Consider the following 16,376-nt stretch of genomic DNA (forward strand, 5'->3'; position numbering starts at 1 on the left):
CACATTTGCATGCAAATGAGTGACATTTACATTAATCCACCATATTGGCACTAACTTTGTTTTCAGTTTGAGTTTGTACTTGAACCTGTCCAGGAACTCATGTTAGTTTATTGTTATGATGGGATTTTAATTAGCTTTTTAATTAGCAGTTCCTCACTGGTACTCTTTAAAGTTCTTCCATATCAAAGCAAGCTAATCAGTCCTTGTACACTTATCTGGCCTTGCGTTCTAGATCAGTGCTGAACATGCCAAATCTATATCCTGTCCTATTAAGGAGACTGCTGCTGAGATGTAGCGCAAATCTATTACAGGCGCCATGATGTGAGAAAAATTAGGAGATTTAACAGTTTCACCTGTCATTATATCTGAAATCTTCAGAAATGCATTCATGGCAGTTTTTGGATGTCTGCTGGAGAGTCATGTTTCAAGGAAATATTCCAGATTATTGAATTGTATCTAAGTGCCCATATGTCCTTCTAACATGTCTTTATAGGGTTTTAGATGTATTCCTAAATCATCATGCTAACTTGACTTTTGAAGCCTGCCTTTTGCCGACAGTGTGAATTATGACCCTACAGCTACTGTAGCACAGATGCATTTTTTTCTTCCTTTTGGTGTGTCTTGACTTTGACTCAAAATGGTACGTGGTCTGCCTGAGAATATTTGAGAGCAGTGGTCAGTTGTATTCCCCCGTGGCTAGCGGGATTGATGTTGGACACATTAGTGCAGCATCATGGCATAAGCTTTAGAAAAGAAAAAAGTGAAGATTAAGAGACACATTATGCCTTCACATAACACCTTGCCTCACTAATCCCTGAGTGGGTGGCAGGCCGTGACACTGTTCTTTCTCTACCTGTGGCACACAAAGAAGGATGTTATGCATGTCTTTCTTCAGGGGAATGTGGCCAAAGAGTTTCCAGGAATGCAGTGTACTGGACTACAGATTCTCAAACTGCCTATCTATCTCAGAAAGGGCCCTTATAGGTGCTGTTTTGCTTTGTATTGCTTAAAGGAGTAGTTCACTTTTCAAAAAACCTTTGCTGATCATTTACTCACCCCCATGTCATCCAAGATGTCCATGTCTCTCTCTCTTCAGTTGAAAAGAAATTAAGGTTTTTGATGAAAACATTCCAGCATTTTTCTCCGTATAATGCACTTCAGTGGGAACCAAACGGTTCAAGGTTTTGTACAAACTGCAATCTGTTCAAAGGGCTTTAAACGATTCCAGACGATGATTAAGGGTCTTATCAAGCGAACCGATCGCTCATTTAAAAAATTTCTCCTGTTTGAACTCGTTCATCAAAATGAACAAATCTTTTTCCGAGTCAATTGGTTCATTCAGCGAACGAAACGAACGAATTGACGAAGGACTTTAAACGATTCCAGGCGATCTTATCAGTCTTTCACAAATCTTTTTCGTGTCATTTGGTTCATTCAACGAACGAAATGAACGAATTGACTTGGAAAAACATTTGTTTATTATGATGAACGAGTTCGAACAGGAGAGTCACGAACGCGCATCACAGAACAGAGCAAGGCGAGCATTTGAGCTACTGAGCTACGGACTGGAGCTTTAATTGAAAATAAATTCCAGCTGCGAAAACTACCGTATAATGAAATGATCCTTCACAACAGGTTATGCTTTACAATTAACTCTGTTAGACTCTGCTACATATGGCAATTTATGTTCAATAAAATACCTTTCTTACCTGTTGAGTAATAAAAACACCATCTCTTTGTCATTTTTACAACTTTTCAAATCCCTTAGTTCTCGCCATCTCCGAAAATCAAGCCAATGTTGATTCTGGTTTTATTACGAGCTCTGTCACGTTCTCTTTTTGCCAGCAAACTCCTCTATGCTGCATTTTTTTTTAATGGGTTATTCCCTGAAGGTTCGGGATTTAGCATGATCCATGTCAACCTTTCTCGCTTGTGAAAACTAACCTATGTAGTTTAATATTTTTCCCTGTCTGCACCGATTTGCTTTATCAGTAACAGGAGTATTTCTTATCTAGAGAAAGATTTAAATGTTTTTTAAAATTTATTTTTCTCTACTTCTGAAATAACCTTTATATACTTTATATTTCCATTTTAATAGTTTTATATTAACCAACCAAATGTATATTGCCAACTCCATGTTTCATAAGCCTTTGCACTTTAGTTCTTAGAATGAACAGTGTGTATAATAACATGTACTTAATTCATTTGGTTCTCTCTCTCTCTCCTCAATTCTTCAAACTGTTCTGTTTTTAAGTGTTATGTAGATCACGGCTGTCACTATTTTACCCCATCATTAAAAGAAAACTATTCCAGCGCTTGCTGTTCTAGTGGCACAGCAAACAAAGAGCTATTTTTGATCTCTGGCTCAACAGCTGTCCCTGAGCAATGTTATATTTTTAAAGTCCAAGACGCTTGACACACAAACCTCAGGGCTGCGGGACAAGGACAAAAATGGCATTTCAAAGCATAGTCATTTATCTACACTTAATTAAGCAGTTTTGTAAACTGTGAAACACTTCAGTAAATCTATTTGGGTTGTCTGAAACAGGTATGGCTGAGGCAGAATCCTTTTTGTTGTCTTTTCAAGTTAAACAGACCTCTCTGCCCAGCAATCTGTGGCTTTGATCAGCAGTAAAGGTCCCCTCTGTGTAAAATTCTGCAGTTTTATGTTGTTGGTTGAAAGCTGTTAAAAGGATCGGTAGACTGAGACTTCATCTGCCTTCGATTCATTTCAATGTGCAGTTTAAAGAGCTTTTTAAAGAACTGGAGTATCAATTCAGGTTTTAATGGCATCTGACATCTTATGACTGAAATGTTGTAAAACAAACAAGCTCTCGAAAGTTCAAAGGATAAACTTGAGTTAAAGTCCAAGACATTGTTGATTAATTTAGGGAATGTATTAAGAGTCTTGCATGGATCTGCCTATGGTACGGCTCACTTTTGGGGGTTTTCCCACTGTGTACATTACCTAGTACCTGGTACTTTTTTAGTACCACCTCGGGTGAGGTTCCAAGTGAGCCGTACCGATACTAAAATGTGACGTGTGAACACTACAGATCACTGATTGGTCAGAGAAAATGACTTTATCGTGGTCAGTAGACTAGGTGCCGGCACAAATATAGCAATCAGTCTATAATCCCACCCACTTCGAAGCTGGACTAAACTGCTGTGTGATAGTAAAGCGAGCCGTGCCAAGTCGTACCGTGCAGTGGAAAAGCGCCATTACATATGGAAGGGGTGATGTGTAGTGAGGATGTAAATTGTATCAAGGACAGGAAGGTGTCCTCCCTTTTCTCATTGAGCGGGTAATTATTCTGAAGGGGAAGCTGGATTAATGGCTGTACATGATCACCTTTATTCTATGGGTCCATGTTAAATGAGCTAATTTCCTTAACCATCTTGATGGGAGGATCCTTTGTACAAAACAGTCAGAAGCTACATTTCTCAAGGAGTCAAATTATGGTCATTTAATAGATTGGAATACTACATTGATCACTCCAAACCAGCAGATTGTTGATAAAACAATCAAGAGATCTAATTTTGTATCTTTTAATTTTTTCACTTGTAGTCCACTTGTAATGTTAGCCATGTCAATGTTACAAAAGATTACCATTTCTTTTTTTGAACCTTTATGTTGTTTTAGGGTCATTTTGACCAAGAGAGGATATTCTTTTTCCCGAAAACGTTAATGTTATCGCATTTAGACTAAAACTTACTGACTTTGCTCATTCAGGGTATAACTACATCCTGGTCTTTTTTTTTTTTCTTTACTTTTTTGGGATCCTTTTTTTACACCTTGTTACACCGGGATATTTTTGCCGGCTGACCTCATTACATATGCGTTTGTAATAGTTTCCCTTTCAGGTGCAAAATCTATTGAAGGGTAGTATTTACATAAATCCCACAAGGTGATTTTACCAAGGTTTGCGCAAGTCAATTTACTGAAATTTGCGCTATTTATCGCTCTTGCTAGATTGCGTTGGTGATTATGGAAATTATCCGGCTGCGTCTGTGTTTTTTAATTTGTAAGTCGTCAGAAGATCACACGCAGATCTTTCAACTTCCATTGGTGCTTTTATTGAATTGTGCTATCATGCTAATTTGCTCTGTTTAGTAAATCTGGCCCCATAGGTGTTGTAGTGTTTTCAACACAGCGTAAGGGTTAAGTTATATTTTGGGCCTTTTTATTCCTTCATTGGATAGGACAGTATAGAGTATCTAGGAGTCTATGTAGTATATGCAGAGGCAGAATGTTCTCTTTCATTTCTTTTCCTTTTTGTTCCCCCCTGGTGAGGAAATCTGCCCACTGAGTGGAGAGATTGTCTTCCTGGGTAACATGTTTAGAGCCCATCCTTTCAGCAACCTTCAGTATACACATTTGCTCACTGTCTCGCTCGCTCTGTGAAATATGGGTCATAAACCAGCGTAAAGATTTGCAATGTTATTTTTTCTCATCTTCGGAGGAACAAAAACATGCTTGTGAATTAAGATACACCACCATTTCCCTTAATGTATTCAAGTTGTTTTATACATTTGTTTGAGGAACTATTATTTGGACCAAAAAGTTGCAAAGTTGGTTTAAAATGTTTAATGCAATAATAGAGAAATATTTACCTCGGATTTTCCTTAAGAATTCATCATTGCAGGGACTTCCTTGAACATTTCATTTTGAATGAATTGCTTAAAGGACTCAGATTTCCTTTTGTATCTACATGTTAGAACTGTTTAAACTTTCTCCATCTTGGTGCTTTCATGCTTTCGAAAAAGCTCTTCTAAATGATGATTGTTCAATTTACTTTTCCAAAAAATATTGAAACATTTGAAAGCTCAAGTTGGCAGCAGTAGATTATTTCTTTTGTTTAGCCATGGAGTTGAAGCTGTCTTTTAGAAAGCCGTGGGTGGATCTGCAGGAATAAGACAACGCAGATGGTTTAGTGGATATTAGCTCAGCAGGATGAGGAGTTTTTGAGCAGTGGCCCACCAGGCGAAGAGTCCTCTCTCTAATCCACAGTGGGACTATCGTGCCACTGGCTGACCCACATTCCCACTGGTGATTCTTGCCAAGCGGGGAAGTGGAGTTGTCGAGGAGGCCTAAGAAAAAATGTGGCAGATAAACTAGACAGGGAAGTAAATGCAGATAAAACAAACTCAGCCTTGGGTTAAGATCATGATATACCACGTCTGTAGGACACTTGACAGCTCTTTATATCTTCTGTAAGATATGCAAGGATGAACCTGTCAAAATGCTGTAAACATAGCATAGTTGATGTCACACAGCAACAGTTCTGGTCCCAACCACTTTTAAGTATCCCACAGCTGTCGGCACGTTTTAATGTGTCTTGTTTTGTTATTCGCTGTGCTCGCTGGCAGAAAAATCCCAGAGATTAACACTAAAGAGACTTGGACCAGTAAATAATCTTGTTACCCCTCTAGAAAAGACTCATAGTGCCCTGGCAACCACACACAGCCCTCAAAAGTTTGTGTCTAGCGCTCATTCACGTTCTGTTCTGTCTTAATGTGCTGTAACCCATTATTGAAAATTAATTTTAATTTCCCTTAAATTCATTTCTGCAGGCTTAACGTCAGTCCACTGAACAGCTTGTGTGTTCACCGGGGCTACCTGCTGGGTACAATATTGTTCTCGGTTTAGAAAAGCTGGTTATCTTGTCCAAGGACATTGCAGAATGATGTAATGGTCTTCTTCGGTGGGTGTCAGGACGAGGCTGTACGTGATTTCCATGAAATTAAATCCACAAGCACAACCGATGTCTCATTATTAAAACATCCATCCGTATGTCACCCTGAGCACCGAAGCTACTTGCTTAACCTTCATACCTCGTGTTTGTGACTTTTGTTTGCTTGAAAGGTGTTCGGGCTACTGTTTGTTTGGCCATTTTAGATTTACACAAATATTTGTAGTACAATTTTTGAGATGATGGCAGTGAATTTAATTGTTTACTGTACTTGAGCTTTACTTCAGTGCTTGCCAGATGGAATACATGTTAAAATCTGCAAAAGAACATTGACTAGATTTTAAATTTGTGGAAGATTATTCTTTTATTATTATTGTTTAAGTCACCATCTGAAGTACTGACCTATACATATATATATATATATATATATATATATATATAGGGGGTCCAACCCGTTACTAGCATGGGGTACCTTATAAAGTGGCCGGTGAGTGTATATAAACAGTATATATATATATATATATATATATATATATATACTGTATATATACAGTATATATATATATAGATCATATATAGTTGCCCTTCCCAGGTAAAAAAGACGTCCAATTAAGTGTATTAAAAATGCATTACATTATATTTGTATTGTACTAAAAACATATTTAAGTAGATTTTTTAATACACTTAATTGTACATCTTTTTCACCTGGGTTATATTGTTGCCCTTATATCATATTTTGCCCTTGATGTGCACGTAGTGTCAGCTTCTCCAGAGGGATTGTCCTTTATGACTTAATGTGGTGACATGTGGTGAAAGTCATGTCAGCCCCGATCTTGATGAAAAAAAAAGATCCCATTTCATTTAGCTTCTGATGAACTGGACAAAACTTGAGTGCTCTATGGTTAAAAGAGAACTAAGTGCTTCTGTGAACTTGACACAGTATTACAAAGTCACGAGAATTAGTCCTGCTCCTCAGTGGCTCCCATTGTTTTAGAAAGGTTTCAGCTTTGATTCACACCATATTTGCCAGTGTAATCATGCTGCAAATGACTGTAAATGGATGGATGGTTTCTTTGTAAAAAAAAAAGGACTTTTTTTACCAAAGGCCTTTGGGAGAGAGCTGTTGACCCATGAATACCAGAGTAATGCAACTGTCCAGCCTTAATGAACACCGCCTGACTCATGACAAGCACTTCCGCAGTGATTTATTGTTAGAATACACATATGAATGAGAGTGAGGGGACTTAGACCCATTACAACACACTTGTTGATCATATTTCAAAGATATTCCTTGAGCCTAAATCTTGAGTTGGTTGTGTGTAAATTAAAGAGTCTTGAACGAAACTAATTGGTATTTATTGGTCTTAATTTTAAGCTTTAAATATCAATGTTCACTGTACAATTTAGCTTGTTCATTTGTGTTCTGTTATCAAAGAAAAGTGTTTAAAGCATGTAAAGCAGGCTAAAAATGTGTTGGGCTATTCATTTCTCTTTTTACATACTATTTATTTGCCATTTTATTGGATTTGTCATTTAGGAAAAGTTCTATTTGGAGAGTTTTGCCATGGATATGGAGACCAGTAAGGAAAAATATATGTCTGGAACAAAAAAACCTTTGCCCTTTCCTACTCTCAGATTCAAGTAGACAAAACCAATGACCTCTCCAAAGAGTCGGATACAGCATTGATTTTATGACACATCCTGTCTTAATATGGAAATCCACTGGGACAAAAAAAATTCACGTTTTCTGTTATTGTAAAGATCAGTATGCAGGAAAGATCTGTCTTGACAGCTTTCAGCTTTTTCAGGAGTTCTGGGCAAATTTGCTGCTTTTAATATAATTTTTTGCCTCGACTCCCTGATGGGATCAAATCATAAATTTTTATTATGTTTAAGTCCAGTTTTCAGTTTGTGCCAATATGCTGACCTCAAATCAAAACAATGCTTTAATTGCTTTTCTTACTACAGTACTTGAAGGATGGCTGAAGCTGCGGTTTCATAATTTTTATTTGATTTTTTTCACTTTCTTGAATGCTCTTGTTACACAAATCCATTTATTCGTTAATTGAGCTCTTAATTGTGGCAGTTTATTGCAGCTCATTTTGGAGGTTAGTGATTCTTCTGCCTGACAGATACGAGCTGAAAAAAGCTCAGTTGCAGTCATTATGCCTTATATTCTGCGTGTGTGCATGCGTGAGTGCGCAGTTACGTGAAAAAGAAAGGGCACCCAAATTAATTCTATGGTTTTAAATACACTTGAAATGAAGTTAGGGGAGTGCATTAAGAAGAAAACCACAAACTGGCTTTGCTCATTGCACACATTCAACAGACGATGGCAGGTGTTGTAGATTGGTCCGTTTCTGTTTCTTCGAAAACTCAAATGGTTATGCTAATATCTCAATTGCTCAGAGATTTGATATTCTGAACTGTACGTGTTCTACAATGACACTGTCAGCATCTCTTGGTGCCAAATAACGGTCATCGACTGTTGGTTTCATTTCACTCATATTGATATGATGAATCAAGTCCTGCTCTTCCATCAAGCTATTCACCTTTGCGTTTTCTCATTTAATTTTTTGGTTTATCTCATTTCAGTCAAATGTTGGTTTTAAATTAGCTCAGTATTGCTGAATTTGTTATCTGATATTGCTTTGGGAACATTACAGTCATCCGAAAGAAGACATTCACATATATCCAAACGTCCCAATGACCACAATTTTTGGGCAGCAAAAGGTCAAAATTAGCATGGAAATTGACTCGATGTTTACCCAGCAACAATATTTTGATCCTGAAAGATAAAATACATTTAATAAGAACAACATTAAATATGCATATTCCTTTTTTTAAAGGAAGGAATAAAAAAATCCTAAATATTCTGCATGGATGTTTGTTTGTTTTTTTGGAATTTTGTGTTTTATGCATAGTATAGCCTACACAGTATGTACAATATACAACCTGAGCAGACTAATATACAGTTTTTCCCACAATGCACTGGCAAGTAATATGAGACCAAATTGTCTGCACTGGCAAGTAATATAAGCACATATAATATATTTGGACTGCTGAAAGCTTTTTTATTTATTTCATTATTTAAAAATAATAATTAAGCCACTGAATAGAATCTATTTTGATTTCAGGTTATAAATTACACATTAACCCCAAGCGTGAACAGTGCTAATAGTGATGCTTGCTAACACATGGGGTTCATGCATATTTTACACTGTTAGAGTGTGAATGAGCTCCGTGTTCTGATAAGTACAGTATGTCACAGTGCCTCTCTGTCTCTCTTCATGTCATGTCTGAGTCACCCAGCACCCCACAGCTCTCGCTCTTTCTGCTTCCCCTGATGCCCTCTCTGCCTGGCCCTGTCCCTCCATTTCTCCCTTCACTCCTATTCATTGCCAAACTTCCTTCCTGTTGTCCTTTCCTGGCATGCGTTGTGCACCAGCATGCCAATGTTGCACCATTTTTACTATCAGCAGCACCAACAACACTCATAGAATGGGACAGGGAATGGAAAACCATTACTATCGCTCTGCAACTCCTGGCATGAGTGGGCGAGCTCCTGTCAAGTTTCCAACCTTTCTGCCAGCGTCCCTTTTCAAATCGGAAACTGCGGCATATGTTATAAGTTAGGCTTCGAGTAAGAAGCTACTGCAGGCCCGGCCATCAGAACTGAGATTGGGTGATGTGTTAGCTTCCTATAAAGAAACTGAGATGTTTTATAGGGTTTTTATTTCTTTTCAGTTTCATTATTTGTTGACATGAGATTGCATATGGTATTTTATGGCCTTTCTGGGATGTAGGAGTTCTGCTCAGGAATAGATATTTATCAGTAGGATTGTGTGTGTTGTCAGCCATCATGAAATGGTGGGGGGTTGTATATTTTTGTGTGGTGGGAGTGATGCAGGCATGCACTTTGATATAACTCATGCAGACAGCATTGCATTATGGGAATTTATCAAAGTGCATTTCTTGCTCAGTTTTCCTATTTCGCTTTATTGGTTGTTCTCAGGTGCAATTCTTTTTACATCCCTCATGTAAATAATGACTTTAATAGCTAATGGATAGTTGACATGAATGGTTTATTATTATTTATGTGTTTATCTATCTTATAATAACTCTTAAAGACGTTATTTGTCTTGAAATCTTCAACATCTCTCCTTAATCATCATAGGTCCAAACCTTTTCTTGCTCACGGTTTAACTTTTGCTGTATTGTTTCATGTCCCATTACAACCCTTTATAGGAATGGCAGATGAATTTAGATCCTTCTGCTCTTTTGTCTTGTTCCTTCAGGGCTTTAGATGTTTAGCAGCCTCTCTGTCAGCTCTTTTATCAGGACAGACATTCAGGCATCATGATGGACTGTTATCTCACCCTCGTCCTATCTGACTAATACTATACAAAAACCAAGACACTTCTCACCTCTCAAGATAAAACACGAATGGTGTCATGATGATTTACAATTCACAGCTTGAGAGACATCCATCAATAATGTACACTGTATTAATTAGAACAAACTGCTGTGTGTTAAATTGTGTTTTTGACCAATAATCTGACTCCATTGACTTCATTAATGGCCAAAAACACAATTTAACACACTGCAGTTTAAATCCAAATTGAACCAGTTTAGTAAAATTCACATTCTTGGTCTGATTGTGAATGAATGGGGAGAGATTTTTATTAACTGTGTTGGGAAAACAGAACTTATCTGCAAGCTAGTTGACTGAAAAACTATTTACATATTGAAAATAGTGTATCAGTTCTTCTGTAATGTTACCAGATCAGGTCGGCTGAATCAGAGTACAGATTACTTAAATATTACCACAGAGATAAACAAATGCTTGAATCACGAATATTAAAATGTGTTTTAACCTCTTGTTTCTTTTTTGAATTAAAAATGGGAGGCGTTTGCTTTGTTAGAACAGTTAATTGTATTTAGGACCGATACCTCCATGCCATAATTTAACTACGCTGTAAGCTGATAACCACACATGAAGAGAAATACACAAAAGGTATATTAAATGTGAGTACTAGTGGTAGTAGTAGTTGGACATTTCAGATCCAGAGTAAACGCCTTGCTTGCATGAATATCCACACCAGGACTGGAAGGTCCAGTTCTTCTTGCAGCCGTCTTTGAAGATGCTAAAGTCTGTTATATAAATATCAAAGAGACTGGCACGTCTCTCATCAACACTCAACCCAATGCAGTTCATAAGAAATGAGTCATGATTAATCTATATGCCTACACAGAAGCACATAAAAAGCAATTATATGTGTACTATAAGAGTAATGAGCAGACTGTTCCCTCAGAGAAAAGCTCCTCAGATTGTGTAGAACTGGAACGCCCGTCATTCATGAAGTTATGTGCAGCCCTGGCCATTTTATACACTTAATTTATGGCTAAAATATGCATATCTAATAGTTTTGGCCATTTAGTAGTGCACTTGGTCTGTCTACGTCAGGTTGAAAAATGTTTATGTCTGTTGCTTATTCTACTCTGATGTGAAACAACGTTTGTTAGTTATTTAAATGTCAACTTATTGTGTCTATATTATGAGATCTACCTTGTCCTCCTCCTTGGCTTAATTTTTTTTATGCTTTCATTGACTCGTTTTCTGTATTTTTATTTCTTTTCAGGCTGTCTTCACACTGTTGTTGGGGCCCTTCACCTTTTTTAATGCGCAGAAGACCAAATACCTCCAGATCGTCACCTCTGTAATGAGATGGATTGGTAAGTTCCTTTACTATTTTATTATTTACTAGTTTTTATTTCTTTTTTATGCACTGTACAAATTCTATTTTTGTTATTAGGTTGCAACAAAACATAGTCTATTATGGACAAAATAAATGACATGGTGTTTTGAAGGGGTTTCGTTAAAGCTTCAAAAATATATGTAAAGGACAAGTGCTTTCGATCCGTCCGTCCGTCTCCGCCTTCTGTCTCCCTCATACTTCAGCCTGACAGCCTAGACAGGCCGTCTCGGGCGTGATTGGGCAGTCAGTTACCAGATGACAGGCCCAAAATAAAACCGCCCATCCTCACCGTCCTCTCAAATCACAGCCGCACTGAATCGTGGCTTCTGCTCCCATGTGCATGCGCCGGTGAATGAACATGCACGTGTATTCTTGCGCAAATATTCTCAGTGCTCATAGAAACTTCAAAGAAACAACCATGCGTCCTGTTACTCACCTTTCTCTCCTCTTGAATCAATGAGACGTGAATGAGAGTCATTGGCGGTTGGATACGTTTCCTAACAGCTCCGCTGGCACTAACAAGGCAAAAAATAAAGGCAGTTGTTCTAGCTGTGTAGGTTTCAGTAATGCTTGTAGAGTGGTGTTATGTAGGATTGGATAGCAATTAATCAACATCTATGCATCAAGAAATGCATAGACCGACTACAGAAATCTGCTGATTAGCATGTGCACCCATATTTCTGCCATCTGTGTTTTAATGTATTGCTCATTTAAGGGCACTATAACCTGAGGGGTGAAGTAGCACATCCTGCTTGCTTCAGCAACATTAAACTGCTCAGTGCAGGTGATGAACTTCACAGCAGTGCTGTTATTTCTCAAACTGTTTTTCCAGAATCTGTTCATGTTCTTTTAGTCATTTGAATCAATATGGGGTCATTTGCACAGTGCATGTATTATGTATGATTGCACTCGGCAAAGCCATCACTGGTCTAGCTGGTCGCTCTTTTATTTTTCCTTTTTGTATTGCAGTTTTTGTTCCTTTTGCAGGAATATTGGTCATCTTTTTGTATGTGTGCTACTCTTATCTGTCTCTATATTGCCGTTTTTCCTTCGCCTGTTCTGAACCTCCAGAGAGCTGAAGTAATTATTTGATAATGCATTCTTCACATTGTAGTCTATAGTGTGATTTAGAGCCGTTCAGATCTAGAACTTGGGTATCTGTGGGCCCTAAAGTATTAAAATCTCTGAAATTCACTCATTTAAATCTTGCTTAGAATTAAAACTCATTTTACAACATAAAATTGAATATCAAATTTCTTTAAAAAAAAAAAATTATCTAATTTGATAATTACTAACCATATATTTGTATTTCTATTGCACAACATTGTATAATGCTATACAAAGTAGTACCCTATTTTAGGTTTAAAAGAATCAGTAGGTTTTTTGTACAAGGTTATTCAGGTATTCTGCAAGGGTTACTTCAGGTTTACTTGTCAAGTCTGCCGGGCAGAAAGAAATGACTCTCAGACAAAACAAACAAACAAAAAGACAACAAATCTTGTCTAAGCTTTAGTCTGGAATTAATGTGATCCATCAATAGTCAAGGGCTTTAGTTCCCTTTGACTCTCCTAAAGGTTAGGTGTGCTGTAGTAGTTGGTTACATTACAGTTCATCAGATTTCACTTATAATGCGAAGATAATATGGGGAAATGACTGGAAGGACGATGCCGGATGATTTGATGCGCAACAGATCCTGAGCATCATTGACAAAAAACGTATGTTTTAAAATATTGGTCAGTACCGCCGCTCCCTATACACGGAATACATGTGATCGTGAATTCGGAAACTATTTCAATTCCCAGTATATTGATAGCAGCTCTCTTATATACAATATAACAACTGTATAATTGCGAGAGAATGCAAAATCATTGAAATATATTTGTCCTTCCTATCTCCTCCTCCCCCCCCCCTCCCCCCCATCACTATGTCCCTTTAGGGGCTCGTTTGAATGCTTCATTTCCTTTCCGTATTCGGCTACGGGCACATTCCTAATATCTAATATACAGTAAAGCATGTTTAGTTTGTATTTCTGCACAGACCTTAAAATGCTGTGAAAATAAAGTGATTTTTTAAAATTTTGTAAGCAGTCTTGAAATAGTTCCACACACACACACACACACACACACACACACAAAAACACTGTTTATTTATTACACAGCTCCAATAAGGAATACTTGATTCTGATTGGTCTTTCTGTGGATAGATATTTTTGTATAATGATGCTAAACTGTATATTTCACAGCTCTCCTTGGCAACTAATTTCCTTCATATTGGTGATGGTTTCCCGTCTCTCGTATTACTCCACTGCCTCTTACTTCCCACATAATACAATAATTTGATCTCAAATCAATATTCCATGTCCATTTAATTTATTTGCTAATAACAGGGAGAATGTATTGTCTAGCAGTCATTATTCCAAAATAAACCCCACTTTAGAGTAATACAAGATGCTTTCAGGCCCTGTGACCAGTTGACCGTACTTTTATTCATATTATGCTGTACTTGCTAACCGATTAATCATATATAGTGCTATTATTTTACACCGAAACCAAAGCTGTCAAAATCCTTCCACATTTTTTCCTTCCGTCGATGAATATCGGCATATCTGTACATTAGTGCAACCGTCCTTCTCTGTTCATTTAAACCAGACAAACTTCACATGCTGATTCTAAAGATTTATCAATGGGTTGGTCAATAGGTTGACCGGTCGCCTATTAAATCTTTTGCTTTTTCCATTCACCCTTTCCAGTCGTGTGCTTTTTCCTAAGATCTTTTCTGCTCTCAGTCATTACTCACAGCAGACAGCAGGACAAGCAGGCACGTCCCTTGTGTGCCTTTTCGCCCATAACGCACAGGAGGAGAGACCGTGCCTGCTCCTGTGTCAAATGAGATGTGGTAAGTAGGATTCGGTTCAGTTGGCACCAAGGGAGACACTTTGTGTTTTAGACTCAATGCCATCTACTGCCAGCGCCGTCACTCTGCTGAACCTTGTTGTGTACTGGAAAGCGGAGCTCACTTATTAGCTCAATGAGCATAACAGCAACATACTTGACTTAATACTACTTGTTGAGTGACATTACTCATCATATATAAAAACTCAGCAGTCTCAGAACCTGTAGCCCTTCACAACCACTTGTGTGAAATGCATGAAGTGACTTGTTTATCAGGAACACAGATATGGCATTTTGTCTTTGTATGCAAAGCTGTGAATTTTTGTATGCATTATGTAAAGGCAGTTTTATTACATGGGTAATTTTACATGGGAAGGATCACCTCCTCTCAGCACTGAAGAAGAGAACATTTATCAGCTTTTGACATGGAGAGCGAAATGAGTCAATGAGGTTGCCGCTTTAATTCATATTTAGTGTGAGCGTTGAGGAACGGACAAAGAGCGTGTGATTACTCACTGGAGATTAATGACTCCATGTTGCATTGCACAACGTTTTTTGGAGACTGCATTACTGTTAATGGTCCTAGAGAAAGGTGTTGTTCAGGTTGAAGGCATCATTGCGTCATTACATACGTTCCTGTAGCTCAAACCAAAGATCATGGTGTTAACAATTTCATTGGTTTGTTTCCCAGGGAATTCATAAAAAATAAATCACTTTAATGCAGTGCAAGTCGCTTTGGATAAAAGCACCTGCCAAATGCATAAATTTGAATGTAATGTGCGTGTGTGTAAAGGTGATCATTCTGCAATAGATGCAAAGAATCAAGTGTAGATGTGCCAACTATGATCCATCAAAATGCTGTGATTGGATGTCTCGAATCAGTCCATCTGCACTGTACATTTTTATCACAATAGCACAGTACAATTGCTTTTCTATACTCGACAAAACATCATAGGGCAGCACTGAGTCGTGTCTTTTTTTTTTTTTTGTATATTTGCTTGGAAGGATAAAAGAAGAAAAGTAGTGGATGCACATTACATGCAACGAACAAGAACCAAAACAAAAACTATGGGAAATGCTCACTTGTGGCACTTTTCCACTTAATGGTACGGTACGGCTCGCTTTAAATGGTACCACCTCTCTCGAGGTTCCAAGCATACCGTACCAATATTAAAATGTGATGTGAACACACTGCAGATCACTGATTGGTCAGACAGAATCGTCACTACCAGCGTCATTGTATTTGCGAGACGTCAAACCCGCAAGATTTAAATAGCCAGTAACAGCCACCGCTGTAGCACCTGTTTTAAAACTACTTGCTTGAAGAAAAAAGAAAGAAAGAAAACTTCCAAAAAAGATATGGCTGAATCGTGGTCAGTGGACGAAGTGCAGACGTTCCTTTCGTTGGTTGCAGAGGAGCAGATAAACTATAATGCCACTCAGACTATAATCCCACCCACTTTGAAGCTGTACTAACTGCAGTGGAAAAACAAACCAAGCTAAAGCGAACCGAGCCGTGCCGTGCTGAGCCGAGTCGTACCACACAGTGGAAAAGTGAAGCGAGCCGAACAGTACTGAGCCGGACCAGCAGTGGAAAAGTACCTTAAGGAAAGGCTGCAGTACACTTTAAATGTTAAGGGTTTTCCCTTATTAATAAGTATCCGTTGAAAATCAGACTTTATAGTGTTTTTATAAGTCAGAGACACTGTAAAAGGTGTTGGGCCTGAAACGGCATCAGTGTGGGATATTCTGCAGCAGTGTAGTCTCAAGGTGAAATATAGCCGTGCCTTAATGAATACCCCAGGCAATGGTTCAGCTCATAGAGCCTGAAAATTGCTCTCAAGGAAAATGCGTTGGTGTCTCTCATTTAGCAGGGCCTACAATATGGACGAGCTACAAACTACCGTACATCGTTTTCCGTAACAGACCATAAAACCACTCGCTCATTTGCTTGAAAATTTCAGAGGATCATCAATTGGTCTAAAATGGCTTTGGTTATCCATATTGTGGATGCTCTCTACTGGGTTTCTTGT

The 16,376-nt window shown here is 38.1% G+C and overlaps 1 protein-coding gene across 1 annotated transcript in view; it reads left to right on the forward strand.

Annotated features, from left to right (window-relative positions):
* The window catches only part of slc38a12 (solute carrier family 38 member 12), a 39,511-nt gene that overhangs the window by 15,929 nt on the left and 7,206 nt on the right, over positions 1 to 16,376 (forward strand). The window contains exon 9 of the mRNA XM_039687451.2: positions 11,336 to 11,429. Coding sequence (XP_039543385.2) covers positions 11,336 to 11,429 — 94 coding nt within the window. The remainder of the gene's footprint in view (positions 1 to 11,335; positions 11,430 to 16,376) is intronic.

The sequence above is a fragment of the Pimephales promelas genome, chromosome 3, assembly GCF_988280905.1.
Source record: "Pimephales promelas chromosome 3, fPimPro1.hap1.1, whole genome shotgun sequence".
Taxonomy (NCBI): Eukaryota; Metazoa; Chordata; class Actinopteri; order Cypriniformes; family Leuciscidae; genus Pimephales; species Pimephales promelas.